At 55.1% G+C, this 27,539-nt stretch overlaps 1 protein-coding gene across 1 annotated transcript in view; it reads left to right on the forward strand.

The window, feature by feature from the left end:
• The first annotated feature begins 779 nt into the window (after positions 1-779).
• The window catches only part of EEIG1 (estrogen-induced osteoclastogenesis regulator 1), a 34,115-nt gene continuing 7,355 nt past the window's right edge, over positions 780-27,539 (forward strand). Inside the window, exons 1-6 of the mRNA XM_026009381.2 lie at positions 780-1,353; positions 22,616-22,736; positions 23,019-23,048; positions 24,984-25,100; positions 27,037-27,083; positions 27,208-27,353. Of these exons, the coding sequence (XP_025865166.1) occupies positions 1,208-1,353; positions 22,616-22,736; positions 23,019-23,048; positions 24,984-25,100; positions 27,037-27,083; positions 27,208-27,353 (607 nt within the window). The 5' untranslated portion in view covers positions 780-1,207. The remainder of the gene's footprint in view (positions 1,354-22,615; positions 22,737-23,018; positions 23,049-24,983; positions 25,101-27,036; positions 27,084-27,207; positions 27,354-27,539) is intronic.

Consider the following 27,539-nt stretch of genomic DNA (forward strand, 5'->3'; position numbering starts at 1 on the left):
TGGGGGGGTGGGCATTGGAGGGCCATTGCAGCTACAGTGTTCATGTTGTTTCTTCTCATTGTTTCTTCTTTTCTTCTGCTCGCGCCCTCCTCCTGGCCGGACCGGCCCGAGCTTCCCGCCCCGCGACCTCCCACTGCCTTCTCGGGGCCCCCTCTCCCTTGGCCTCCGCTCCTCCCCGGCCGAGGAGGCGGGCCCAGCCGCGCGGCGCACCAATCCAACCGTCCTGAGCCGCCTCTGCCTCCCGCGAGTCCCGCCCCATGCCGCCGCCCTCCAATCGCGCTCCGCGCCCGCCCAGCGAGGTCGCCCAATCGCGAGCGGCTGGGCCGCCGGCGCCCCGCCCCTCCCGCGCTCCGCCGCGGCTCCGCGGGCGGCCGCGCTGGGCCTCAGCATTCTCCCGGCGGCGCCACACAGCGTCGGTCTCTGGCGGCGGCGCTGCTGCTCGCGGGCTGTTGGGCAGAGGCGGCGAGCGAGGCGGGTGCCACCGGCCGGCCGGAAAGGCGCCTCAGCTCCGCCGGGGCCCGCGGCGCGGGACCCAGGACCGAAGAGGAGGCGGCGCCCCGGCTGCCCGGGCCCGGTGCCTGCCCCGAGGGGGGCCGCTGCCGGCCGTTCCTGGCCCGGAGTGTCCCCGCCGCGTCTCCCGGAGAGGCCCCCAGAGCTCCCGGTCGCCCCCTGGGGGTGCCTTCAGCCGCCCCGGACTCACCTGCGCGGGCCGCCGGCGCCCAGGTGCGGGGGCGTGCGCGCGGCAGGGCGCCTCCCCCGACCGCCAGCGGGGCGGGGGCGGGGCCGTCCTCCGCCTCACGGGTCCGCCAGCCGCGCCCGGTAGCGCGGCGAGAGCTCCCCGGGGACCGCGGTGCGGGATGCTGCCCGCCAGCGCGGCCGCTCGCGCGCCGCCCACCACCCCAGCCCCTGCCTCCTGGGCCATGCCCCGCCGTTTACATGCCGGTGAAGCCCCCGGCCACTCCGAGCCCCTCCGAATCCCGGCGTCCCGACGGTGAAGCCAGCCGGCCCACGAACTGGACTGGTCGCTCAGACCTGGGCCCTCCGGACTCAGATCCCCGCCCGCTCAGCCGCCTTCGCCACCATCTGGGCGGGATCGGGCTCTGATGTTTTGAGGAGGGGGTGTGGTGTAGGGAAAGGAATCCTGGGGATTTCTGGTCCCCCCCCCTTTTTTTTGGCCTTCGGGGCTTCAGACTCAGGGAATTCGCTCATGGCTTTCTTGATGAAGAAGAAGAAATTCAAATTCCAAACCACTTTCACCCTGGAGGAGCTGACTGCGGTCCCCTTCGTGAACGGAGTCCTCTTCTGCAAGGTCCGGCTGCTGGATGGCGGGGATTTTGTCAGCTTGTCGTCAAGGTAGGAGCTGGGCAGTGGCGTCTGCAGAGGAGGGGGGCGGGGGATGATGGGCCAGATCTAGCCACTTGGCACATGGAAGCACCCCTCTGGGCCCAGAGAGTCCTGGGGATTATGTGTGTCTGGGGCAGGTTTGCACAAGGCAGGGCTGAGTGATGTGGGAGGTCTGGGCCTGAGCAAACTGGCAGGATGCCGGTACCGTCTGCAGGTGACCAGCTGGATAGGTGTGGGTTCCTTCTTTCAACTCCCTCTTGGGGCCCTGCCCACAGGCTCATTCCTCAGACCTGTGCAAAGAGCCCACTGGGGTTTGTGCCTGGAAGGTCTGAGACCGAGAGGAGTATTCCATGCCACCTTGCACCCAGCTGGCCGCTTGGGCTGTCATATGATTTAGAGCCTGGGCCAGCCACAGGTTCCCAGGCACTCCCGGTCTGGCTGGAGGGAGGTGGCTGGATTTTGGCCTGCCCAGCCCTCTCTGAGTGTCTGTCCTCTTCTGGCTGTGGCTTGGACTGCTTTGCATTGTAAAAGCCCTTGTCAATGAGCCTGCCCCCCTCTCTGAAAGAGGCTCCGTCCAGCTCAGTTTATGTGTTCTTCCCCATCCTGCAGGTCCAGCTGTCCAGCTCATTGCTGAGGGTGACTGAGTTTCTGAATGACTGGGCCTACCTGGGGTCACACAGTTTCGGCTTGCGGGGGGAGGGGTGTGGGGGGGGAGTGTCTCGGAGTCTGACAGATGGGGTTTTAAGTCCCAGCTCTGTCACTTCCTGGGCTCAATAACAGGTCTCTGTCAGAGTTGTGGAGAAGTTTCAGTAGGTAGAGTGCAGTACAGAGCCTGGCCCAGTGCCTAGGACATGCTGGTTCCCTTCCCTGGTCTGTCCCTTTGCTCCTCTGGCCTCGTTGTGGGCCCAGTTAGCTGGAGCTGCCTTACTTGAGCTGAGATGGAGAAACTGAGACCCAGAAAGAGAAAGTGAGTGGCTTTCCAGGAACCTCGCAGGAGGCAGTTGTCAACTGAACTTGGCCTATTTGGAGACCTGTTTGATGAATCTGGTGGTCTGAGAGGATGCAGGTGAAGGGGTTGGCATATAACCTAACCCAGATTTAGGAGTCTCTGGTGCAGACAGGGTGGGGTGCCTTTTCTCTGCACTTGGGCCCACTCAGGCCTGGAGGCTCCCCAGTCTGCCAGGAACTGCTTATCTGAGGAATTCACAGAAGGGCTGCCCTTTGCTGTGGGGGCTGGTGGCAGTCTTCTGCTGCCTGGGAAGGCTGGGATCCTGTGGCCACCCACAGAGCAGCCCGAGGTTTGGAGGGATGGGAAGGATTGTGCTCAGGGCTAGGGTCTGGGGTCTGACACTCACTGGGTGATCTTGGGCAAGTTACCTAACCTCTCAGATTCTAAGAACCAGCATTTGTTGGTGCTGTGCTCCCCATTTTACTAGCACTTCTTCCCTAATTCCTGGACTATCCCATGGAGGGGGGTAGAGATGGGGGGGCACTGTAGGATTATTATCCCCATTTTACAGAGGTGAAAACTGAGGCTCAGGGAGGGAGTGATTTGCTTGAGCTAATAGAGAAGAGCCCAGATTCAGTCAGGGTGTGTTTTTAACCACTATCTTGTTCTACCTTTGAGCCTTGGTTTCCTTGTCTGTGAAATGAGAGAAGTCATATCTGCCCCCAGAGTTGTGAGGATAATGGATAACGGCTGTGCCACGTCTGTCTCGGGCAAATTGTTGCAGCAGTTGTGGTTATTATGGCAGAGGGGTTCAGCCTCCGGGCCCTAGTCCTCCCACTTCCCAGGGACCAGCTGGAGTCAGCAGAGGGCCCACATGTGAGCTAGGGGTGGAGCAGGGTTTTAGATCCCACCAAGCAATCAATATTCAGCCTCAGACTGAGGTCACCTCCCAGGCACTGGGGCCATTGTCACCCTACCTTTCAGTCTTTCCATTGCCCTAAACCTGCCCCCTCATCTGGGAAACTCTGGAAAGTTCCAGGTTTTGGCCCACAGTGTCTGGATTTCACCTCTGCCTCCCCTTCTTCCCTCCTGGCAAGGGGCCAGGGATTCCCTGAACCCAGCTGAGCCCAAACAACCTTTCCCAGCCCTAGTCCTGGTTGAAACCTGAGAGGATTGTGGAGGGAGGAGCTGATACTGAGCCCCTAAGGCTGGGCACATGGTGGGCCCTGAGTACCTGTCTCTTGCTGGTGTGGCTGCAGCGAGCAGACAGGGACATTGGAACCTGAGGTTGCTTTAGAGCTGCTTTGGCTTTTGCCCAGGAGATAGGGGTTCCTGGGCTCCTACTCTCTCCACTCCCATCCCACCCATTCTATTCTGTAGCCTGGGAGCCTTACCTCACAGCCCACCCCTCCAGATGGCCAAGGCCCCATTGTTTTGGAGTTGCGGTAGGGTCAGGGGTGAGGAGACCTGCTTAGGTCCTGGGCACAGATCCAGTAGCATACTCTTCCCAACCCCAGGGCCCCCTGGGATGGCCTGGAGACTGCTGGTGGCAGCATGGGTGTTGTCTGAGTAAGGCCCTGAGGCCCCACCCCTGCAGCGCCCGCCTTCCTAGTTGGAGTGTTTCTGTGTGTTGGGTGCTATGGCAACAGCTGGGTACACAGCTCCAGCCTGACCCAATTTGAGCAGGTAAAGCAGGTGGTATGCCATGCTGTTCCCCAGCCTCATCTTGGGCCTCCTTACAAACCGTAATCCTCACAGCTACTGTGCTCCAAGGGCCCGTGCTATGTGCCAGTGTTTTGCAAGTGGTATGTCCATTAATCCTCTTGGCCATCGGGGTGAGGGGGACACCAAAGCCAGAGAGGTTAAGCCATATGCCAGAAGTCACTCGGCTGGTAATGTAATTGGGAAGATATCCTATTTACCCTTAGGGTTTAAACTGCCTTCGATGTGCACTTAACTGGATGCAGGGGATCTGCTGAGCTCCTCGAATGGGTGATCAGTTGAGCCCTGGAACCACCCCCTGAGCTGATGAGGAAACTGCTCAAGAGAGCTGAAGTGATGGACCCATTTCACTCAGCCAGGGAGTAGCAGGGCTGTGATGTAAATTGGGCAGGCCTGGCTCCAAAGTCCTGCCTTGCCTTGGTGGCAGAGGGCTGGAAGCAGCTACAGCCACATGTGATGTCCTCAGACCTTTTTTTATTGGGTTGGATGGCAATAGGAAAGTCTAGATTTGGATTAGATTCTGTGATATCTGAGGAAAAGGGGCTCTAGGGCCAGAAGTGCGGGTGAAGCTAAAATCACTGCCATGGATTTGGGGCCAGGCATGGGCTGGCACTGGGGCATAGTGGGCATTTGCCAAGGTCCCTGCTTGGAGTCCTTTCAGGCAGATGCATCCAGATGGCATCTGGAAGGCTTTCTCAGGGGTCCTGGGAGGAGTGCAGAGGTCCCAGCCAAGTCTGGTGAGTTGAGAGGCAGCAGCCTGGGCCATGGTCTCTCCAGGGCAGGCTGGGTGCAGGCTTCCAGCCTTGAGCCAATCCATCCTTCAGGCAAGAAGAATCCCAAACATCCCAAGAGGTGTCTCTGCCCAGCTGGCACAGGACCTGTGGTCTGGCCCATGCACGTGCTGGCGGTGCCAGGGAAGGGAGCAAGAAGGAGGCATTGATTTACCATATAGCAAGTCCCCTCAGGAGGAGACAGGTGGAGAACCCTTCCTTGGCCAATGGCCAACGGGATAGGGAGGGACTGGTGAAAATGAAGATGAGGAGTGGCCAGGCCTGACCATCTTGGTGGTCCAGCTGACGGGTGGGGGGGGGGGAGTGTGGCCTGGTTTGCCCATTAGGATGATGGCTTTTGGCTGCTGAATGGAGAAGATGCAAGGGGTCCTGACCAGTACCCCATAAGGGACAGTTGGAGCTGGCCAGGTGGGTTTTGCTGGCCCAGTTGTGTGGTAGCAGGTAGAGGGAGAAGAGCAGACATCTTGGAGAGAAGGTTGGCAGGCAGAGTGGGCAGGTGGGTTTCCTGGTCCTGAAGCACCTGGCACCACACCTAGTGCTTAGTGGTTGCCTGAAGATGGAAGTTCACAGGGTGCACAGTGGCCAAATGTAGCTAGGATTTTACTGCCCCGTACTGTGCTCTAATAGTTTTTGACAGAATAAAAATCCAGACTTTCGATTTCTTTTAAATTGGATATCTGGCAACAGTGCCACGTGGCAGCATTTGGCCCAAGGGGCTTTGCAGCTGCCTTCTCCATGGGATGCTGCTCTAGGCTCCTGACCCCACTGCACACCTTTGGATCTCTGCCATAGTCTGCCTCCCTTGTTTTACTAGGTCCTGCCTGAGGCCCCTGTGAAAGGCCTTCTATGAGCAGGCTGAGGGACATGAGAGGCAGGCACCTATGGAGAAAGTCCTGCTGGCAGGCTGTAGAGGCCACCCCAGGCAGCCAGGCGGTGGCACCAGGCCAGCTGCTGGGTCCCTGTGGGGTCAGACCGTGCTGCTGGTGCCCATGGTGAAGCCCGAAGCTGCCCAGCCTGGTCCTGGCTTTGCTCTCTGCTCCTTGGACCTGGTCTTTGCCACCAGCTGGCCACACCTTTGGCAGGTGCCACCCTGGCAGTCCCTGCTACTTGTCTGCCAGCCTGGCAATGGCAGAGCCCTGACCTGAGGTGATCTGGCTCTGTGGAGCCAAGGCTATTCCCTGAGGCCTGTTCTTTGCTTTGTGGTCTGTCCTGGGAGCCACTCCGGCCAGGGGTTCTTAGCAGTGATGACTTTGTGTGTCTGAGGGCCCTGAGTGCACTTGAACTCTGCTTGTTTAGTACCTGAAAGTCCTGACTTGCATTCGGGAAGCCCTGCTGAGCCTTGTGATGGCTGCTAGTGTGTCTGTTCACATGTCTCAGAAGCCCGGAGACTGAGTGTATGCAGTCTGGTGACTGCCATGTGGTGACCCTGCGGTCACTTGCATGTTGTTGGGGATGGGCAGTATAACACCCTGGCAGCTGGGGTACGTTTATCTTCTTCCTACCAGACAGCCACAACAAAGTTTGAGCAGGGGAGAAACATAAGATTTGCTTAGAAAGAGACGAAGGTGAGGGCAGCGAGGGATGTCTCTCTTCATTATCCACCTTGTCTGGCAAATGCTTCTGGTTGTGGATACACCAGGCCAGCCCCCACAGCTTCAGGTGCACTCTGTGACCTGAAGTCTGTCATCCCCTGGGCCTACAGCTCTCCATGAGGTCACACCATGCCAGTGGTGGCCTTGGTAAGGCCTGACACTGCCCAGCCTGCACTTAGTATTGGTGTCTGTTTAGGGCTGTGCTTGTGAACCCTTGGTTTCTCCTCTGCGCCTCTTTTGACACCTTGAATTTGGAATAGCTCTCACACGCAGGCTTGGAGCCACCGACCCCCAACCTTGTCCAGATGTCAGCTGAGAGTGGCCAGCCAGCAGCCCTCTCTGGCCAACTTGGTTCAGCAGTTGGGAGGAAGCAGCTCTGATGGAGGACTTTCTGCCTAATTGGTCAGGCTGGTGCCCTCCCCCCGACATAGGACTGGGAAGGACATTCCTGTTCTGCTTCTTGCTGCCTGTGTGACCTTGGGTGAGGGATTTAGTCCCTTAGACCCTACCAAGTGGGGCTGGTAGTGCCTGCCTCACAGTGTTCTTGGGAGGACACAGTGAGATAATGCCTGTCAAACGTCCAGCTTGGTTTCTGGCACATACTAGAGACACAGTACACACTGCAGTCCATCCTCCCATCCCAGGGGCTGAGTCACAGTGGTGGGCTGGGTGGTGCACCTCAGTTCCCCCCACCCCCACCCCTACCTGTCCCATGGCAGCTGGCACTTCTTTGTGGGCCAGGACTGACTGGGGTGCTGTCTCTGTCTTGTGATTTCTGTGTGGCGCTGTAGGAAAAGGACACTTTCCCTTTGGGGCTTTCTGCCCTTCAGAGGGGTGGGAATGAGTGAGGAGCACACTTAGTGCCTAAGAGGCATGCTATCATATTGGAGCACAGGGTCCCTAGTGGGTCTCTGTGGGGGTTTTTGCCCTCATTGCTTTGAACCTGCCCCATCTTGGGGTGCTTGGCTCTGAGCCAGTGCCATCTGGGGCACTGTCCCCAAAAGGGCCTGCGCTGGGTCAGGGTGGGGTCCTACCTGCAGGGAAGGACCCCACTCCACAGCCAACTTTGAGCCCCCCTCCCAACAGGCCAAAAATAGCCCCCACTAGAGGTGGAGGTCCCCAGTGTCATATTCTGCTGGGGACAGGGGAGTGGGTGAGGAAGCCAGGGGACCCTCAGAGTGGGGAGGCCCCTGTCTCTCCTGGGGCTCTGCTCCTTGCTTCCACCATGCCTTACTCTTGTAGTTGTTTGCTTCTGCAGTTACGTTGATTTCAAGCTCCCTACCCTCATTGCTTCACTTGGCAAAACTCCTGCTCAGCCTAAGAGCCACCTCTCCCGGAAGCCTTCCTGGGACTCTTGCCTCGTAAACCCACTGTGAGTCCTCATCTTAGGACACTATGGTCTCTGTCCCTGCCTCTTAGCTCCTTCCCCAGACTGTGGGCAAGAGTGGCATCGTTACATCTTAGTTCTAGGGCTTCCTGCTGCTGCCTGTTGGTGCTGGCACAGGGCTGGAACTTTTCTCCCTTGGCACTGAACCAGCATGGGCACTGGTGGTGCTGGATCGTGTGCCAGATCGTGTGCCGGCCACTGCCAGCTGCTTGGGTATGGCCCCTCCCCACCCTGGGGGCCAGAGGTATCAGCCTGTGTCAGGAGCAGCCCTCACCCGCTTACCAGGCAGCTGGGTGCCGCCATGGGCTCAAAGGCTGGGATTGAGAGGCAGCTGGGGGCACCGATGGGTTGTGTTGGGTGAACCCTCTGTGGGAGGAGGGGATGCTCCTGGTGGGACAGGGATGAAGAGAGGGCTGGGGCCCACCCCGGGCTCTGTTGTTGGACCTTGGCAGCTGGTTGCTGGCTCTCTGGCTGGAAGCTTTGTCCTTTCAGCCTTGGCTTGTTCCTCCATCAAGTGGTGTGGGGATGCTCACGTGAGGGTGGGAGGACTACCTGTTCAGCACAAGGCCATGCACCTGGCAACTGAAAGCCAACTGAACTTGCTGAGAGAGGAAAGATGCACAGCCTAGTGTGGGGAAGGGTTCCGGGGAAGGCAGAAGTCTGGGTCCTGTTCGCCTTCAGTGCACCCTTCTCCTCCCACCGCTTCCTCTCTAAGAGCAGACATGTGGAGACAGCACACCTGTGGCTCCTAGTCCCGCAGGGGACAGTTTCCTGACCACCTTCTGGGGGGGGGGGGCTTGGCGGCTCTTGGGGACACAGCCCTGCAGTCCCAGGGCCCCTCCTCAGGCAGTGGTGCTGGGTTTGGTCCCAGGGAAAAGTGGCCAGGTGGTGGGGAGAAGTGCAGACTGGGGCAGAGGGAGGGCAAGGATGAGAGTGCTGAGCTGGAGGGCCCAGTGGCCTGCGGGCCTGCAGTGGCAGGAGGCCATGGGGAGGAGTTTGACCTTTCCTAGGGGGGTGCCCCAGAAGAGATTTGGGTTTTGGGACCAGCAAGGGCCGCCCTCGGGTTGTCCACTTGGGGCTCCAGTTTGCAGAAGGAGAGGTGGCTGTCAGCTGTCATCATGGAATGGTTCCAAACAAGGCTCAAGCCTCTTCTGCAGTGAGAATGAGAATGAACGAGCCACTGCTACTCATAACCAGGACGGGCGTCACAAACAACGTGGAAGGGAAGGAAGCAGACAGTGTGCTGTGTGATGTTGTTGATACAAAGCTCAGAAGCAATCTGATTTAAAAAACCCAACCTGATATGAGTCAGGATGATGTTCTCTTTGTCAGGGTGGCAGTCACGCCCGGAAGGGGCTTCTGGGGCCTGTCCTGCTCCTTGGGGGCTGGTTATGTGGGGCTGTTCTGAGAATCTGTGAGCCCAGCACTGACAACATCTACACACGTGTGTCAGCAACAGCCATAAGACATCCCACGCCTTTGGGAGTGCTGGGTACCTCTAGACAAAAGTGAGGCGCTTTCTTGGCTGCCTGGAAGCCTGGAGGGAGGTCTTGCTGGTGGGGCAATCTGAACCGTTCTGACCTGATAAGCATCGCTCCTGTTTATGAGGCTGTAACTCATCTTGGCAGCTGCCAACGGTCTTCTCTGGCTGCAGATTTTCCTTCTGGTGCTTGCAAAAACCCCAGCGGGGGCTGCTGGCCTGGGGGGCTTGGCAGTTCAGAGGGAGGATGGGCTCCTGAGGCTTCCAGACCACGGATGTCTCTGAGCCTTGCTTTCCTCCTCTGTGAAATGGGGGTGATAAGCTGCTTGGTGTTTGGTTAAGTGGATTAACACCAGCTGTATACCCAGCACAGCCCCGGGCCAGAGTAAGGGCTCAGCGAAGTTTGGCAGTGATTGGTATTAATCTAGGACAGTTATTGGAGGGGACCCAAGGGTGAGAGCAGAAGGGAAAGGTCCATGTTCCTTTGTCTCTCCTTTTAATTGTTTTTCTTCTCTCTTCCTGTGGTTCACCCAGTCAGCAAACATTTGTGATTAGAGCCAGGCTGCTGCCCTGGCTTTGCACTAGGCACCGGGCCCAGCAATGACCAAGACAGCCATGGTCCCTGACCTGGGGCCGGTGAGCCGGGGAAGACCATTAGCTGCGTCCGCTCTCAGAGGAGATCTAGCACCATGGGGGGAAGGAGACATTGGCTTCTCCCGCCTGCTCTGGCCCTGACCCCTCTCTTTGGGAATGGGCCTTTGACTGACTGGTATTCTCCTTGAATGCCAGGAGAAGGCTCCAGCACCTCCCAAAGGTTATGAGTTGGCTAAAGAAGAATCACCTGGACCTGAGTGAGACACACACATTTTGGAGGCAGACAAGACTGAGGCCCAGGCTTGTTCTGGATGTATCTCCAGTGTCCTCCTCAGGCCTGGCTCAGTGTAGGAAATGCTCAGTTGATATGTGTAGCATGCATGAGTGATGGAGGCAGTGAGTGGCCCAGGGTCTGCATGAGTCTGTTGGAGAATCAGGTGTTGAGGAGGTAGATATTGGTGAGCCCCACCTGACCCTGAGCCCCTTGTCCTGTGGTTGGAATCTTGGGGAGATGCTGAAGATGCCTGGAAAAACAGGTCTGAGTCTGTGCGGAGACGTGACTCTGAATGAGTGGCCTCTGAGTATTCCTTGGTCACCTCAGAAGACTGGGGAGCCATGTGTGGGGCAGTGGGAACACCTGGGAACAGCTCCAGAGGTGACGATAGCCCTTGACCCCTTGGACTCTGCAGAGAACCAGAGGACATGGGCCAACCACAGCAGGAATGGCCCTTTTGTGGAGGTGGAAGGAGCATTTTAAGAAGGCCTGTGACAGCCCTTGTTAGGAGCAGGGCTGTGAAGATCACTAAGTTAGTCAGTCATTAGATACTTCCTGAGTACCTACTGTGGGCCAGCTGCTATCCTCAAGACTCCAAAGCAGCAGTGGGTGAGACAAAGGCCCTGCCTCTAAGAGCTTCATACTCTGAGACACGGGAACCTTGTATTTTCACCATACCTGAGACCCAGGCCTAGAAGAAGTGATTTGTCTAGCTGCAGTAGTTGGGGGAAGGGTGCTTTCCAGAAAGGCCTAATGAGGTTGGGTAGGGGCTCAAAGGATAGGGACAGCCCCCTGACTTGCTGAAGACCAGCCACTCAAGGAACAGGGTTCTGGGGATGGGATTCCCTCCCTCCTCTCTTTCCTTCCTTGGATGATTCAAACACCACCCAGATGTGAGTCAGCCAGGAGTGGCCTGGACATTCCTGCCTGGGCCACCTGCCGGTTTACCTCCTGGGTTATCCCAGACAGGCTCAAGGCCTGGGGAAACATCCAGATGTATGGTCCAGGATGGGGAAAGGGGGACTCCATTAGGGGCCTGGTGCGCCTGGCTTCCTGCTGGACCATTGGTCTCAGTTACTTCTGATGGTAATTCAGCATGAGTACCCTCTAGGGGTGGGCTCCTGAGGTAGGGTTTGGGAAGACAGATCAGCACCTCCTGTGTGACCAGTGGACTTCTTGAGAGTTTGCTTATCTGTGAGGTGGGTGGTGGTCATGCCTGCAGAGAGTCAGTGCTTGAGTAGCACCTGGCATATGTGCCAGGAGGCCTAGAAAACAGGACCCGCTGGGCCACACTGGGTAGTGGGGGCATCTTTGTATAGGTGTGTGGGATTGGACCAGCACTTGGTCAAAGCTAGGGGTTTACTTTGGATCCTTTCAGTGGCCTACTCTCCTCTTGGGCTAGAAGAGCAAGAGAGAGTGGCCCATTGTTGCCACTTGAGAATAGCAGCCTTCACCTGGGTAGTGTGGAAGCTGCCTCTGAGGCCTGACTGCATATGGAAGGCTGAGCAGGGAGGCTGTGTGCCTGTGTACATAAAATGGGGAAGCTGGCACCTGCTCACTGTGGGGTTTTTTTGATCCAGCTCAAGGTTATTGGGCTGAGAGTGGCAGGATTCAAATTCAGGTACATCTGACTCCAGAATCTTTACTCCCACCCCTGATGCTTCCCCACCAGGCCTGAGTGATTTGCCTGCCCCCCTCTCCTTTTTCAATCTGGAGTTGCTGCAGCCCCCAGTGGGCTGTCCACTCTGTACTTCCATGGGTCACTTGCTAATGCCAGCCTTTACTCTTGGGCCAGCAGCAGGGCTCATATTGGCAGGGGAGCAGAGAAGGGGTCTTGGGGGTGGCTGGTGACAACACCTCTCTGAGCACTCCAGTGTCAGCACAGAGTGGCTGGCTTCTAGGAACTGACTGCTGCCTCATCCTGTTGCAGGAGGAGCCGCTGGCTGTGTCAGAACCGCAGCAAGCTGCTTTCCTTGCGCGCAGCCCTGAATTCCTGGCAGGAGGCAGATGCTGCTGGGCTGCCACGTTGGCCACGTCGCTGGGATGGAAGCTCTACCGCCCCACGGCCCCTGGATGGACGCCTTGGCTGGTCCCCAGGGTGGGCCCCTCCCCAGGCGGCTGTACTCTCTTCTCTTCAGGGAAGCACAGGCAGATGTTGTTGATTTAAATTGTTTCCTTATTAGACTCTCCCGGCTTGGGCTGCCTGGGCTGCGTTTCATCAGCCGGGAACCTTGGCCGCATCACTGGGACCGCCGCTTGCTCTGCCAGGAACCCAGCCAAGGACTGGAAATCATGGAGTGGGCGTGGCGGAGAAGCCACAGGCTGGCCTCGAGACAGGGCACCCCCACCTCCTGCCCCCACCCCCACCCCCGGCTGCTGGACCAGTGGTAGGGACTTAGGTGATACAGCCTTGCTCTGGTTACCTGTCATTGTAGGGGCCAGATAGGAAGAACCCAGGAAGCAGTCCTCTCAGGAACCTAGGAGCACAGCTGGGGCTGGGAGGTCCCTGGGGTCCCACTCATTGCTCCTGAGTATGTCCTCTGTTAGTTGTGTGCCCAGCTCCTGCATCAGAATCCCAGGTGACATTAAGAAGTTCAGTCCCCGAGACACCTGGGCTTAGTTTGATTTTGGCTCAGGTTGTGATCTCAGAGTCGTGAGATTGAACCCTGTGTCGGGTTCAGTCCAAGACCTGCAGCAGTGATTCTCAGTGGGGTGACTTTGTCCCCTGGGGGGACAGTTGATAGTGTCCAAAGATATTTTTGGTTGTTATAGCTGATGTTGTGCTACTGGCAAGATGCTGCTAAATATCTTGCAGTGTACAGGTTGCCCCGCTAAAGCCTCCAGAATTTCCATCTCCAAATGTCACTAGCTCTAAGGTTGAGAGGGACACCCTGCCCTGTAGTCTGTAGTTCTGGCAGTGTCTGGGAATCTGGGTGATGAGCCACAGGTTTTTCAGTGTTCCCTTGAGTCTGAGAAGCGCTGTTTTCCTGGGCCCTGCTTGTGGCCATGGCTGAGCTGCCTCCTACCAGGCTAGGGCTCTGTGCTGGGCAGTGGTAATGAGGCAGATGTGCAGACGAGCCCAGGGGCTGGGACGGTGAAGTGCTGACTGTGGGTGTGGTGTCACGCTGGCACCTGTTCCAGGGGCTGCCCCATCAATACCCCAGATTCCGTGCTCCTGACTTTCTGTTCCTCTCATGACTGCTGGCCATGTTCCATCTTTGCTCTGACTCTAGGGAGTGGCACCGAATGGCCTGTTTGGTCCCTGTCTGCAAGGACCCTGTGGGTGTGGCAACATGTGGCCAGGAGGTGGCTCCCATTAGCCCTGACTCCTTATCACCTGGGTGATGGAGACCCTGGGGGTGCTAAGGCTGTGGGATCTTGCTGCACTTTCTGGGTGATGATGCCGGTCTGGGCCAGGTGCTGGGGATGTGGCAGTGGGCCAACCTTGGGAACCATAGAGCTTGGACTCTGGGGTGACTCCTGCTGGGAATCCTGAATTTCTAACCAGCTCTCAATGTGAAAGGCTAAGGATGGTGGCTCAGTTCAATCCGACCTGCCACCTTCACAGCCTTGAGACTCTTCAGTTGCTGGGGCTTGGGAAGAAGCATTTCCTTCCTCCTAGGTGTCCACTTACCATCCTGCTTTTGAGGGGAACTGACATGAGGAAGCAGTGGAGATGTGGCCTTGATGTCAGGCTACCTCAGGTCAGCATCCAGCCCTGTTTTGTGACTTAGGGCCTATCTTGCCTTCTCTCAATCTCAATTTCTTCATCTGTAAAATGGGAATGATAATGGTACACACCTCATAGGATTGTGGTAGAATTCAGATAGTCATATATACAAAACATGTATCCTGGGATCCCTGAGTGGCTCAGTGGTTTAGCGCTGCCTTCAGCCCAGGGCGTGATCCTGGAGACCCAGGATTGAGTCCCACGTCGGGCTCCCTGCATGGAGCCTGCTTCTCCCTCTGCCTGTCTTTCTGCCTCTCTCTCTCTCACTCTCTTTGTCTCTCATGAATAAATAAGTAAAATTAAAAAAACAAACAAACATGTATCCTGTAGAATGAGCTCAATGAGCAAGACCTGCTTTTATTATTGATTGATTAAAGATAAGCCTGAGGGGCAGGGAAAGTGGTCTAAAGTGAGAGTCCCACTCTGTGCAGCTCTGTTCTGGGCTCTGGGGAGATAGTGTGACAGATGAGGTGCTTTCTTCATCTGTGTGGGGCCCCAGTGGTGGCTACCACCTGCCTTCTCTGGTCTCTGACACACAGTGAAGCAGATGCTAGGAAGACTTGGCCACATATACTGTGTTGCCAGAATTGTCCATGTTCGCCACCAAGCTGAGCAGGAGGAAGAAACCAGACACAGCACTAAGGCGGTAGGCAGTGTCACCCTTCTTGCAGATGAAGAAGTCAGGGCCCCCCCGAGATGGACCTCCTGGGGGGTCACTCAGCAGCCTGATCCTGTGCCCCCAGAAGCCACCTCCTTCCCTCGGGGTCTGCTTGGACTGTTTCCATTGCCTCAGACATCTCGTCTAATCTTCACCTGACCAGTCTTACCTTGAGGTCCCAGCTCTGGTGTCACTGCCCCAGAGCAGGTCAGGCTCTTGTCTGCATTCTTGGAGGCTGGTGGCAGTTACCAGTCACTTGTGAAGTGTCTGTCTCCCCCATTCAACTGTGGCCTCCTCCAGGTCTGCTCCTGCCATGTCCCCACACCCACCCAGGCCCCATGCCAAGCCAGCACCCACAGTAAGTCTTTGTGGATGTGTAATAGAGGCCTTGGCCGGGATTTGGGGCCAGGGGAGCTCCAAGGGAGTTCTGCTGGCCTGAGGACTGCAGCCTGGTGCGGTGCTTTGCCCTATTTTAGGACAACCCAGAAATAACTGAATTCTGCCATTGGTATGGCCACAGTGGGCTGCGGTGGGTGGAGGGCTTGCCCCGCCTCTCTGGGATTCAGGCGTCTAATTGTATATCTTAAACCTAAAAACAAAACTCCCCTGAAAACCCAGTCTCTGTAATTACCTGTCCCTGGCAGCATGGAGCTGGGGACTCACACTTGAAACCCCAGGCTGCAGCACGCCGAGGTCCTCCTCACCATTTCCTGGGGGGCACCTGGCCCTGTGAGAGGGTAAGTCTGGGTCCAGGCTGTGAATCACGGAGACGAGAGGTTACAGCCCCTTTGCTTTGGACCAGTCCCCCTAACCTCACACCCTCCTAACCCCATACCCTTTTCTCATTTTTCAATTTAAATTTATATTATAGAAATGATTCTTGGACAGAAATGAAGAAGATGGCCCTGGTGTCCCTCATCCCACCCTAGCCAGACCTGCTGTGAGCTCCCTCCTTCCTCTGACCATTGTCCCCTCATGGCAGCGTGCAGATGCAGCAAGCCCCTTGCCTGGGAGCCTAGCGTCCAGGGTTCTGAATGGGCTCCTCTCCGGGCTTGGCTCCTTCATCTTTACAGTTCTGTTTCCCGGCCTGTCCTCAGCCACATCAGCAGGACGAGCGGTGGGGACGCCCAGGCCTGTGTTTTCTTAACAAACATGTTATTATGACTTTTTTTCATAGATGCTCATTGGTCTTAATTCTTTCATGCTCCCCCTCTTTCTGAGATAGGCACTCACTGTGTCTCCTGCTGTTGCAGATGCACGTGGAGGCCAAGGGTGCCCAGGCAGGCGGGGTCCCTGTCCCCTGGGCCTGCGGTCCATCCAGGTCACAGTGGTGTGAGGTGGCGCTCGGCTTTCAGGGTCCCGGTCACCCTTCAGGAGTCTTGCACGGAGCCTCTGCTCTTCCTGGGGTCGTTCCCCACAGTGGCTTTGTGGCCTAGGGCCTCATGGCACCGCTGGGCACTCCCAGAGTTCATTTTTTCCCCCAGTCATGGTTGTTAAAAAGGCCACATTGATACTTCCAGTTCCAAAAGAAAAGGGCACAGTTACCCTCCCCCTCGTCTCGTCTTCCTGTGCTTCTCTACCTGCCTATGCACATGGGCCCAGGATTGCTGGCACCTCTGCACAGTTTGGAAGCTGGGGCCAAGATCTTGTCTCCAGCCTTCCTCCTGGCTCCAGCCACACTGGTCTCTTTGCATTTTGGTAAACCTGTCAGTCACTGTCCCACCTCAGGAGCTCAGCAGTGTGAAAACTGGCCCTTCTGCCTGGGCTGCTGTTTCTCCAGGGCATGAGTCACTGTCTCACCTCCTTCAGCTCTTTGCTCAGATGTCACCTTCCTAGTCACCTTCTCTCATGGTCTCTGCACCTGGGCACTGCCTGCTGCCTCCCCTGGTTCCTTATTCCTGCTGTTTATATGAACACCCCTCCCCGGCCCTCTGCTCCTCTCCCTCCATTGTCCTTGTCCTGAGCCTGGGACTCTATCCCACTCGACCAAGGATGTCCGACTCCCTTTCTCCAGAGGCAGCTATAGGGCCAAGTCCTGGCTGTGCCATCTCTGGTTCTATGACATGGGCTCTGGACACAGAAGCGCTCGGGTTCCACACTGGTCTCCACTCCTCACAACTCTGACTATGGGTGAGTTACTCAGCCTTACTGAGCCTCCCCTGTGAAGCGGGCATGATGACACCCAGCATTCAATGTTGAAGGGTTCCAGGTGGCACATAGTAGGCCTTTGGGAAAGGGCTGCTGCTAGGGTATTTATTTTACCCTTGCTGTGACCTCCTGGGGTGGGCCGGGGTGGGGCTGTGAGCCTCTTCCCGTGGGAGTGGTGGCATTTAATAGTGTGTGTTTAGAGCCCTGTGGAAACAACGGGGAGGCCCGGCGCTGATCCTGTGAGCCCTGCCCTGGCCCATCTTCCTGTGGAGGGAGAGGAAGGCGCCTGTTACCTGAGCCTGGGAGGGCATGGAGTGGCTTTCTCTGGCCTGGTCTGGCAGGCCCACAGGAACCCGGAGAGAGCCTCAGGCTTCCTGGCCAGCATTCCCAGGGCAGACTCACAAAGGGGAAGGGAGAGAGCCTACAATCCGATATATCAGCTTTTGTTCCCAGACACTAATCCTAATTCCTTTGGGTGTTTCGACATGCCCAGCCTTGTGAGCTTCCTCCTCAGATCTCCAGCAGCTGCTTCCAACTCCTGGGCTGAGTTGAGTGGAGGGGGTAGGTAGAGATCTGAGGGCCTGTGTGGGAGCCATGGCTATCCCCAGATCCCCCATTTAGGCTTGGGCCTCTGGTTGCTTGGGAAGTGTTTCTGCTCTTTTTGCTCTTCCATCCACCTACTCTGGGGTTGCTCTCTGCCTCTGCCTCAAGCCATTGTAGCAAGACCCAGCCACCATCAGAATAAGACTCAAAGACCTCATCATGGCCCTTGAGGTCCTGATGTGTGCTACCTAATCCCCCTTTACTACCAACCACATCTGCTCCCCAGCCCCATTCAGCCACTTGCCTCCATGTCACGCTTCCATTTGCCAAGCATATTTCTATCTCAGGGCCTTTACATTTGCTGTTCATGCATCTGGACAGCTTTCCCCAGTTTTTGCATCTTTGCTCAGCATGCTCACCCGGCTCAGGTGTCACTGCCTTAGAGCTTTCCCCAGCCATCTGCCTGAAATAGCAGCCCTCACCTTCTTATCTCTTTTCAGCCCTACCCACCTTACCCTCTGTCTTCCCCATTTTTCTCTTTTTGTCTGACCTACCGTGTTTTTTGGTTTTTCACCTGTCTAAAGTGTAGGTTCATTGGTTTGTAGTCTGTGCAGAGTGGTGTGACCATCAGCACAGTAAATTTTAGAACATTTTTGTCACCCCAAAAAGAGACCCTATACCCATCAGCCCATTAGCAGTCACTCTGCATTTCCCTCCTGACTCCCCTGGCCTCTGCAGTCACCAGTCTCTGTCGCTTAGGGCTTTGCCCATTGTGGACATTTCATATGAGTGGAATCACAATATGCAGTTGTGACAGGCTTCTTTCACTTAGCATTTTTCAGGGTTCATCCACATTGTAGCGGGTGTCAGCCCTTAATTTCTTTTGACTACTGAATCATACTCCATGGTAGGGATAGACCATATTTTATGGATGCATTCACTGGTGGATGGACATTCAGGTTGCTTTTATTTTTTGGCTCTTGTGAGGACTGCTGTGTACATTTGTGTACAATTTTTAAAAATATTTTATTTATTTATTCATGAGAGACACAGGCAGAGGGAGAAGCAGGCTCCATGCAGGGAGCCCGATGTGGGCCTCCAGGATCACGCCCTGGGCGGAAGGCAGGCGCTAAACTGCTGAGCCACCCAGGGATCCCCATTTGTGTACAATTTTGTATGTGGACGTATGTTTCGTTTCTCTTCCTAGGAGTAGCATTGCTGAGTCCTAAGGTAACTATGTTTAACCTTTGAGGAAGTGCCAGGATGATTTTTTCTTTTTCTTTCTTTCTTTCTTTTTTTTTTTTTTTTTAAAGATTTATTTATTTATTCATGATAGAGAGAGAGAGGCAGAAACACAGGCAGAGGGAGAAGCAGGCTCCATGCCGGGAGCCTGACGCGGGACTCGATCCCGGGACTCGAGGATCGCGCCCTGGGCCAAAAGCAGGCGCTAAACCGCTGAGCCACCCAGGGATCCCCCCGGGATGATTTTCTAAAGCGGCTGCTTTAGATTCTGACCAGTGGTGTGCGAGGGCTCCAGTTTCTCCTTATCCTCTCCAACTCTTGTCATGATCATGATAGCCTTCTTAATACAACGAAGTGGTCACTCATTATAGTTTTTTTTCCCTAAGATTTTATGTATTTATCCATGAGAGAGGCAGAGACACAGGCAGAGGGAGAAGCAGGCTCCTTGTGGGAGCCCAATGTGGGTCTTGATCCCAGGACCCCAGGATTACCACCTGAGCTAAAGGCAGACACTCAACCATTGAGCCACCCAGGCATCCCTATAGTTTTGATCTGTGTTTCCCTGATGGCTAATGATGCTGAGCATTTTCTCCTGTGCCTATTGGCCACCCATTCATGTACTTCTTTGGAAAAATGTGTATTCAGATCATTTGCCCATTTTTAAATTGGTTGTCTTACTAGTAAGTTGTAAGTGTCCTTTATATATTGTTAGCAAAAAGTCCCTTGTTAATATGTATGGTCTGAAAATATTTTCCTTCATTCTGTGGGCTATCTTCTCCCTTTCTTGGTGGTGGTCTGGGAGTCACAAAAAAAAGTTAATTTTGATAAAGTTCAGTATTTCTATTTTTTCTTTTGTCACCTCTTCTTTTGGCATCATATCTGAGAAACATGCCTAATCCCAGATCACAAAGAGTATTCCTATATTTTTTTCTAAGAATTTTGTAGTTTAATCTCTTACACTTAGGTTTTTGATCCATGTTGGGTTAATTACTGTGTATGGTGTAAGAAATGGGTCCTACTTCATTATTTTGCATGTGAATATCTTATTGTCCCAACAACTTTTGCTAAAAAGACCATTCTTTTCCTCCATTGGCAGGCACCCTTTTGAAAATCAGTCGACTCTATTCAGTCGATTTTTTTCTGAACTCATAATCCCATTCCAGTGATCTATGTGTCTGTCCTTATGCCAGAACCATACTTCCTTGATTATAAGCTTGATTAAGCTTTATAGAAGTTTTATAGTCAAAGACATGTGAATCTTTAATTATGTTCTATTCTACTTTTCTAGATGCTTTGACTATCCTGGTCTCTCTTATTTCCAAGGTTGAGGATCAATTTGTCAAATTTCTGCAAAGAAGCCAGCTGAGATTATATTGAGTTTTTAGATTCAATTTGGGATTATTGTCATACCAGCATTAGATCTTTGGAAACCCGAAGATCTAATGGAATGTCTTTCCATCTACTTAGATCTTCTTGAATTTCTTTCAGTAATGTTTTGTAGTTTTCCAGAATATATATTTTGTAGTTGTTTTTTTAAATGTAATCCTATTTATTTTGTTCTTTCTGATGCTATTGTGAATTGACTTATTTCCTTCATTTCATTGTGGATGTTCACCGGGACATAGAAATAACTGATTTTTGTATATTGATCTTGTATCCTGAAGCCTTGCCAAATTCGTGTATTCTGATAGTTTTTAGTGGATTCTTTGTGATTTTCTACATACAAGATCAGAGTCTCTGCCAGTAGAGAGAATTCTAGTTCTCCCTTCCATTACTTTTTCTTGTTTGCTTGACCTCATTCTTCTCCTCCTATCACAATGGAAGTTGGTTACTGCTCTGGTCCCAGCGCATAGAATAGGGACTGGCACATGTTTGAATGAACAGGTGGAACCAGCGCGGTTCGGTCAGGTGATGCTCCCCAGCCCAGACTGCTGCTTCTCCTGTGACACCTGCTTCCGACAGGGTCCCTGTCTATGTCTGCCAGGGGTCGGGCACTCTTCTTCCCCCTCACCTCTGGTCCTCACATTTCTGCTTGTCCCCAGTCTTGGGGCTGCAGGGAGTTGCTGGAGTCCCCAATGTCTTCATCAGTCAAGACACGTCTCACGGACCTTCCCCTGAGGGTCTTGGTGATGCTCCTGGGTGCCTATAAACGAGTGGGTGGTGTTCCTGTTCTACCCATGAGGGTAGAGAGGTCAAGCCCTGGCTGAGTCATTCAGCGATTCGAGGGCTTGGAGTCCAGGTCTGCCTGACCTGAGTCCTGTTGCCCCTTGTCCCGGCCCTGGCAGAATGTGGGAGAAGCCTTGTGGAGCCACGAGGGGGCTCCTTGAAGACGCTCAGTGCAGGGGAGGCAAGGCCAAGGAAACCAAAAGAATATGTGTTCCTCACTCAGGCTGTTTCCTCTGCCTGGAACTTGTCTCCCTTACTGGCTACACCCCTCTCTTCATTCCCGTTTGAGCTTGAATGTCACCTCCCTGCGGCCAGTCACCTACTCTGACTCACCCCTCCCTCCACCCTCTCCTGGTGACACTGAGTCATCGCTGGGTAACTGTCAGTGTTGATCTGTGAATACGGTCCCCTGCAGAGCTTAGGGCCTGATGCGTACTTGGCACTGGGAGACGTGGGTATGTTTCTTGAGTACAGATCAGGGCTGCTGGCCGGGAAACCCCAGTGAGTTCTGCCTGCCGGGCTTTTCCAGACTCTGACCTGTGAACCAAGGTGATGGCTGAACACATTGACTAGTCAGACGGTCCTGGGTTCAAATCTGGGATTGCCAGTCACTGGGGATGTGATCTGGGGCAGTCTCTTGGCACCTCAGTACCCTCAGCTGTCAAAGAGGGGGGTATAGAGCCTACTGTTGGAGTTTATGTGAGAAGCGAACACACCCATGTTCAGATGATACTCCACTTGTGCTGACCCTCTACCCTGAGGCCTAGTCTGGCAGTTAACCTGTGATCCTGGGGTTCCCGGGGTGTGGAGCAGTCACTTCCTCAGCTGTCCAACATGGCCATTCCTGTTAGATGGGATGATGGGACAGAGATAATGTCTCTCACTCCCTGCCTTCCCTTCCCTTCCGTGGCCACCCCTTCCTGAGCACAGACTCTGCCAGGCGGACTGTAGGGAGGACAGGGAGCTGTGCTGGGCCATGGAGCTTGCCCCTGCCACCCCAGAGCCTGCTGAGCAGCTGGGAGAGACAGGATGAGCGCTCCCCGAGGCTCCACTCACTCCCAGGACACAAAGCATTTCCTTATTAAGGGGGTGCTGGATTTTTCAGTGTGGTAATACCCCCAGGTACAGAAGGATTTGGGCTGAAGACCAGCTCCCCAGTTAGCATCAGGGAAGCCAAGGACTCCAGGTTGGTGTCACAGGCTGATATGGTGTAAGTGAAGGATGTGCTACCGGGAGCCTACTACTCAGGTCCAAGTCCCTGTTCTGCTGTGCACGTGGTGGGCCTCAGGCCAGGGTCTTGGCCCCCCAACTCCCGGTTTCTGTGAATGAGGGATTGGCTTAATGGTAGTAGCTGTCCCAGGCAGTTGCTAGAAGGGTTGGCATGATCATGGGTCTCTGGCCCTTGGAGCAGCTCCACTAAAGTGCTGTGAGTGCTGTCTGGCACAGGGGAAGCATGATACCAGCCTGAAATGCTGTTATTGTTACTACTACTGTTGTTGTTATTGTTAGTGGTGAAGAAGGGGTCTCTGAAGCCAGGCAGCACTGAGCGGATGCCAGCTGTTTCCTGACTGGGTGACACTGGCGATATACTTCACTTTTCACCTGTAAAATGGGCTCTTGGGCCAGTTTGGAAGGACTGTGATGAGGGTCCATTGAATGGCCAGGGGCTGGTGGGAGATAATGGCAGAGGAAGGAGCCCCCCAAAACCACAGAACAAGAGGTGGGAGCAGCACTGAAAGTAGGGGGAAGTAGTAGCTGCCCCCTGCTTGACCTCACCCCTACCTTGTTGTTTTTCCATTTTGTATTACTTAATTTTTTTGTTTTTATAACACTTAACACAAGCTTGTTCCTGTTATGAAAATACAGTCACTTTGTGATACAAAGTAAAAAGTGAGAGCTCCTCTCCTCCTTCTGTCCCCTCCCTAAACGCCAGCCCTGTCCCTGATACCTGCTTCGAACTGCGTGCTTGTGCTCACCTGTCTGTCTGCCCTGCAGGGAGGAAGTGCAGGAGAACTGCGTGCGGTGGCGGAAGAGGTTCACCTTTGTGTGTAAGATGAGTGCCAACCCAGCCACTGGCCTGCTGGACCCTTGCATCTTCCGTGTGTCGGTGCGCAAGGTGAGGCTGGGCCTCGCGGCTGGGGCTGGGGGCTGGGAGTCCATGGCCAACGCGGGGGTGTGAGGCCACTAAACCAGTGGCTTTAGACTCATCCCCTGACCTGTCCCCTCCAGAGAGCAAGGAGTGGGTCCCTCTGCTACTTTGCTTGACACCCCCCCCCCCCCCCCCCCCCCCCCCCCCGCAGTGGTCAGATTGGTTGCAGTGGAGTGGGGAGGCTGGGGCAATGCAGGAGGTCCCTTGGATTCCCTAGTCACACTGCTGCTTCTGTGTGTCTCTCTGTAGGAGCTGAAAGGCGGGAAGGCTTATTCTAAGGTGAGTGGGGCTGTGAAGGGACAGTGGGATGGAACAGGTGTGAGAGAATTTCCAGACCCTCTCTGCACCAAGCAGGAGACACTCAGCGCTGCATGAGATATATTTTTTTTTGGAAATATCTTTATTGAAATTTATTATCAATATAGTCTTTGCACTCAATACAAAGCTGCCACATGCTTTGTTATAGCACAAATGGTACAAAAGTCCAGAGTGAAGAGGGCTGTTTCCATCCCCTTCCTCTGCACTCTTTCTGCCCAGACCCCATTCTTGGATTTGTTAAGGTCTTCCCAGATCTTTTAAGAAAAAGAAAATTATGAAATGTACACGCAAAGCAGCGAGTAAAACATGTGCATGCAGTTTAGAGGAATGCAAAATGAGCATCCCGGTGTGTACTCGTGTGCTTGCAGACGGTAGGATTTTTAAAGACACAAAAGGGACTTGTTCTAAACAAATTCTGCAGCGTGGTTTTCATTTGCCAGTATGCTGTGGGCATATTTTCATGAATTACTCTCTTGCTGGCAGTGGCCCCCTGTATGGCTGGGTGGTGGGTACCCAACCAGTCCCCGCTGTGGCACATCGGTGTTGTTGCCATCTGCATGGCACCTACTGTGACCAGCAAGAGAAAGCAGCTCTGCCACGGTTGCCTCTGGCTTTAGCCTGTTCTGGCCTGGATCTCTTTCTTAGTGGGGACTCACAGCCCACTGTCCGTGGCTCTTGGGAGGTGGCCTGGTGGCAGACGGTGGGCTCAGTCCGCCCAGAGGGGAAATGCCTTTACCTCACCTCGCCCTGCGTGAAAGGCGTGCCCCTTCCCACTGACCGGAGCTCAGGAAGCTCCGTGTTTTGGACCATGCACTCTGCCCCGGCTGGGGCACTGGTGGCCTTTTGCAGAAACAGAGGGCAGGGTGGCTAGAACTGGGCTGTGGAAGGTGCCACCACAGTGGAAATTTCTCCTCCCGTTAAGTCATGCTGCAGCCTCCCACTTTCATGCAGCGGACACTCACCAGGCACCCAGCACGTGTCAGACCTGCAGGCCCTTCCCTTCTGTCCTGTAGTCAAATGCCCTTGGCAGGCCCTGCTCGCATTCTCCAAGGAAGGAAGCTGGGGCCCAGAGGGACTGGACTGGAGCTGGTTGGTCCTGGTCTCAGGCCTGGCTCGGACCCTGGGCACGTCACTTACCCCCCAGAACCTTAGTTCCCTTCCCTGCCAAATGGGGGTCTCTCTGACTTGATGACAGGGCTGGGATGTGAACCTCCCAAGTCTCTGATTCTGGCTTGTACATCTCTAAACTCTACAGTAGAGACTTGCATGCAATAGGTGCTCAGTAAGTGCCACCTGTTGGTTTGGTTGTCCCCCAAGTCCCTAATCCCAGCATGCCCTCACCTTAACCCAGTTTCCCCCCCTACCCAGGTCTGGAGACATGACTTCCACAGAAGACCTTCCCCACTCCTACACCCTGTTCTTGAATGTTCTCCCTCTTCCCTCCATGCCCCTGGCGCCTCACCCTGTGTCCCAGGAGCAGCCAGGTGTTTCCCCCAGCCCCTCATTCCATCCTCTGGGAGGGACTCCTGCCTGCCCCCTCCCCCATACCAAGTTCCCACGGGGCTTCCCGCCCCCCTGCCCGCTGGCCTGGCGGCTCCCACAGCACAGCCTTGTTTCCCAGGGAACAATGCCTCTGTGTGACAGGCAACAATGTCCTTTCATCTCAGGCGCTGCCCCAGTGCACGCCGGGATGTGGCACAAAGGGCGCTTTGTGCGGCTCAGGGATATGAGCTCTGGACCAGCCTCTGTCCTTGGGTGCCATTATGCAACACTCAGCCTGGGCTGTGGGGCAGTCCAGGGATCTGCCTGCCCACTCCCCCAAGTTAACCCTTGCGCAGCTGCGCTGCACACCCACACCCCCTGCAGCCCTCCCACACTCTCCTCTGTCCTTCCCAGCTGGGCTTTGCCGACTTGAACCTAGCCGAATTCGCAGGCTCAGGCTCCACGGTGCGCTGCTGCCTGCTGGAGGGATACGACACGAAAAACACTCGTCAGGACAATTCCATCCTCAAGGTACCAGGGCCCTGCCACCAAGGGCGGGGGCAGACCTCCTCAGCAGAGTCCCCTGGAGGGTGGCTAAAAATACAGGTCCCCGTCCCCGACATTGGGAAGGTGTGGTCCTGGGGTCAGAAAGCTACCCTCAGAACTCTGGCTCTGCCACTGGCCTCAGTTTCCCCATCTTTAATCAGGGATCAGCAGTGGATCCCAGCAGTCTCTGTAAGGGTTTGGTGAGATGAACATCCCTGAGCGCTTGCCACCTCTCTGCTCATGTTGTCTGACAACAGCCCTATGGGGTGTGGGGCCTGGTTTTGCATGGGAGGGGGTTGAGGCACAGAGGTTAGATAGATCATTTGCCTGGGGTCACAGGCAGAGCTGACCGCCAGCTATTTGACTCCACAGTCCAGCTCCCAACCATTGCCCTGTGTGACATGAGGCTGCCTGATCTGTGAGTGGGAGAACCTGCCATCCCTTGACCTGGGCAAACCGAGGGTGGCTTCTTCTAGAGCCCAGCTACATGCAGGTTTCCAGTGGCTGGGGCAGCTCCCTCCCTCCAGGCAGCTGACTCTTTGGCCTCTCAGGACAGAGCTATCTGGGCATCTGCCGCTGCCAGCACACCTCTCTTCCTCTTCCCCCAGCCTTCCACTTGGCTGAGAAAACAGTCTTGTCCTAACCACACCTCTATGAGTAGTTGACCCAATGGGAACGTGTTGTGTCTGAAGTAGAGCCAGGCTGCAGGTGGTGGACAGGGGCTCTGCAACTTCCTGGATCCTTTGCAGAGGGAACCAGAGGCACCCAGAAAGGTCTAGGCTAGTTTTGGTGGGGGCTAGGGCCTTTCATTCTCGGCCCAGTGGCCCTGTGCACCCTTAAGCAAATCAGGAGGTGTGAGGGGGGCGCAGGTGGCCTCAGTTTCAAGGACAGCTTCCCCACGTCCTGTCTGTGGGTCTGTGGGCCCTCACTCCCCTTGAGTCTGTATCTGAGCGCTGCTTCCCTTGTGTACACCCTGGGGCCATCACCTACTTATAAGCTATCACAGTCAAATGAAATAGTTTATTTAAAAAAAAAAAAAAAGCCTCAGGGAGCACCAGGCTCCACAGGGGCGTAGAATTTATTTATCAAAAAACAGTGAGGGCACCTGGGTGGCTCAGTAAAGTGTTAGACTCTTGGTTTTGGCTCAAGTCATGATCTCAGGGTTGTGGAATTGAATCCCATGTCAGGCTCCACCTTGGGTGTGCAGTCTGCTTGAGATTCTCTCTCCCTGTCCCTCTACCCTCCCCTGCTCGTGCACATTCTTTCTCGATCTCTCTTACATAAAATTAAAAAAAAAAAAAAAAAAACCTCAGCCCAGTAATCTCCATTTTTGTCAGTGATAGGAGTACCCATTTCCTATCCCATCACCCTTTTCCTGTTGCTCTATCTCAGCCCAGACTTGGGGTCCCAACCTTGCCTTGCCCAAATCTCTGCCCAGGTAGACATTGAATTTCTGACGACTTCCTGTTTCACTCAACAAACTGTTACCAAGCCTCTGCCCTACATGTTGGACTCTGTGTACCCCCTCCCCACCAGGTGGGCTCCGGGAGCCTCCCGCCTGCCTGCGATGATATGAGTAGGTCCAGAGGCTGGAGAAGGAACAGTGGCCCCTCTCCTAATTGCAGTTCTGGAATCAGAGTTGCTAGCTTTTTCTGCTTGTGCACTGTGCCAGGTGCTGAACTGTGCAAAGCCTCATCTCCCCTAGTCCTCTCTACCCATCCCAGGAGGAGGTGTCGGATTAATTCTATCCTCCACCCAAGGAAACGGGCTCAATGCATTTTGGTGGCTTCACCAGGTCCAGCAAGAGGCAGAGATGGGCTCAGAGTCCAGCCCCAGCCCATCTGGAGCCACAGCAGAGGGGCCACAGGGGAACACCTGGGTCACAGGGAGAGTGGTATGGCTGATTTCTCCCTCTGTGCAGGTCACCATCGGAATGCTCCTGCTATCCGGAGACCCCTGCTTCAAGACGTGAGTGTGGGTGCAGGCTGAGGGAGTGTTGCACAGGGACTCTTCCCTCCTCTGGGCTCTTGGGCTCCCCTGTCTTTGACCCCGAATGTGGGGCACCCCAGTCACAGCCATCTGTTCTCTCCAGGCCACCATCCACTGCCAAGTCCATCTCCATCCCAGGCCAGGACTCCTCCCTGCAGCTGACGCGCAAGGGTGGTGGGACCAACAATGGCACCAACTCCCTCACAGGGTCCCGGCCCCCCAAGGCGAGGCCCACCATCCTTGGCTCAGGTACCGTTCCCCACCTGCCTTCCCTGTCCTTCCCTGTGGCCTAGGGCTCATCTCTATCTCCAGGTCCCAAGAGGGACACTTGCTGAGAAGACAGAGGTGGTGGGAGGGTGTTTATGCCCTTCCATCAGGCCCGTGACTGAGCCCTTCCCAGTGCTGGGCCCTGGGATCACAGCAGGGAGGCCCCGT

This window comes from Vulpes vulpes, chromosome 2, assembly GCF_048418805.1.
Source record: "Vulpes vulpes isolate BD-2025 chromosome 2, VulVul3, whole genome shotgun sequence".
NCBI classification, from domain to species: Eukaryota; Metazoa; Chordata; class Mammalia; order Carnivora; family Canidae; genus Vulpes; species Vulpes vulpes.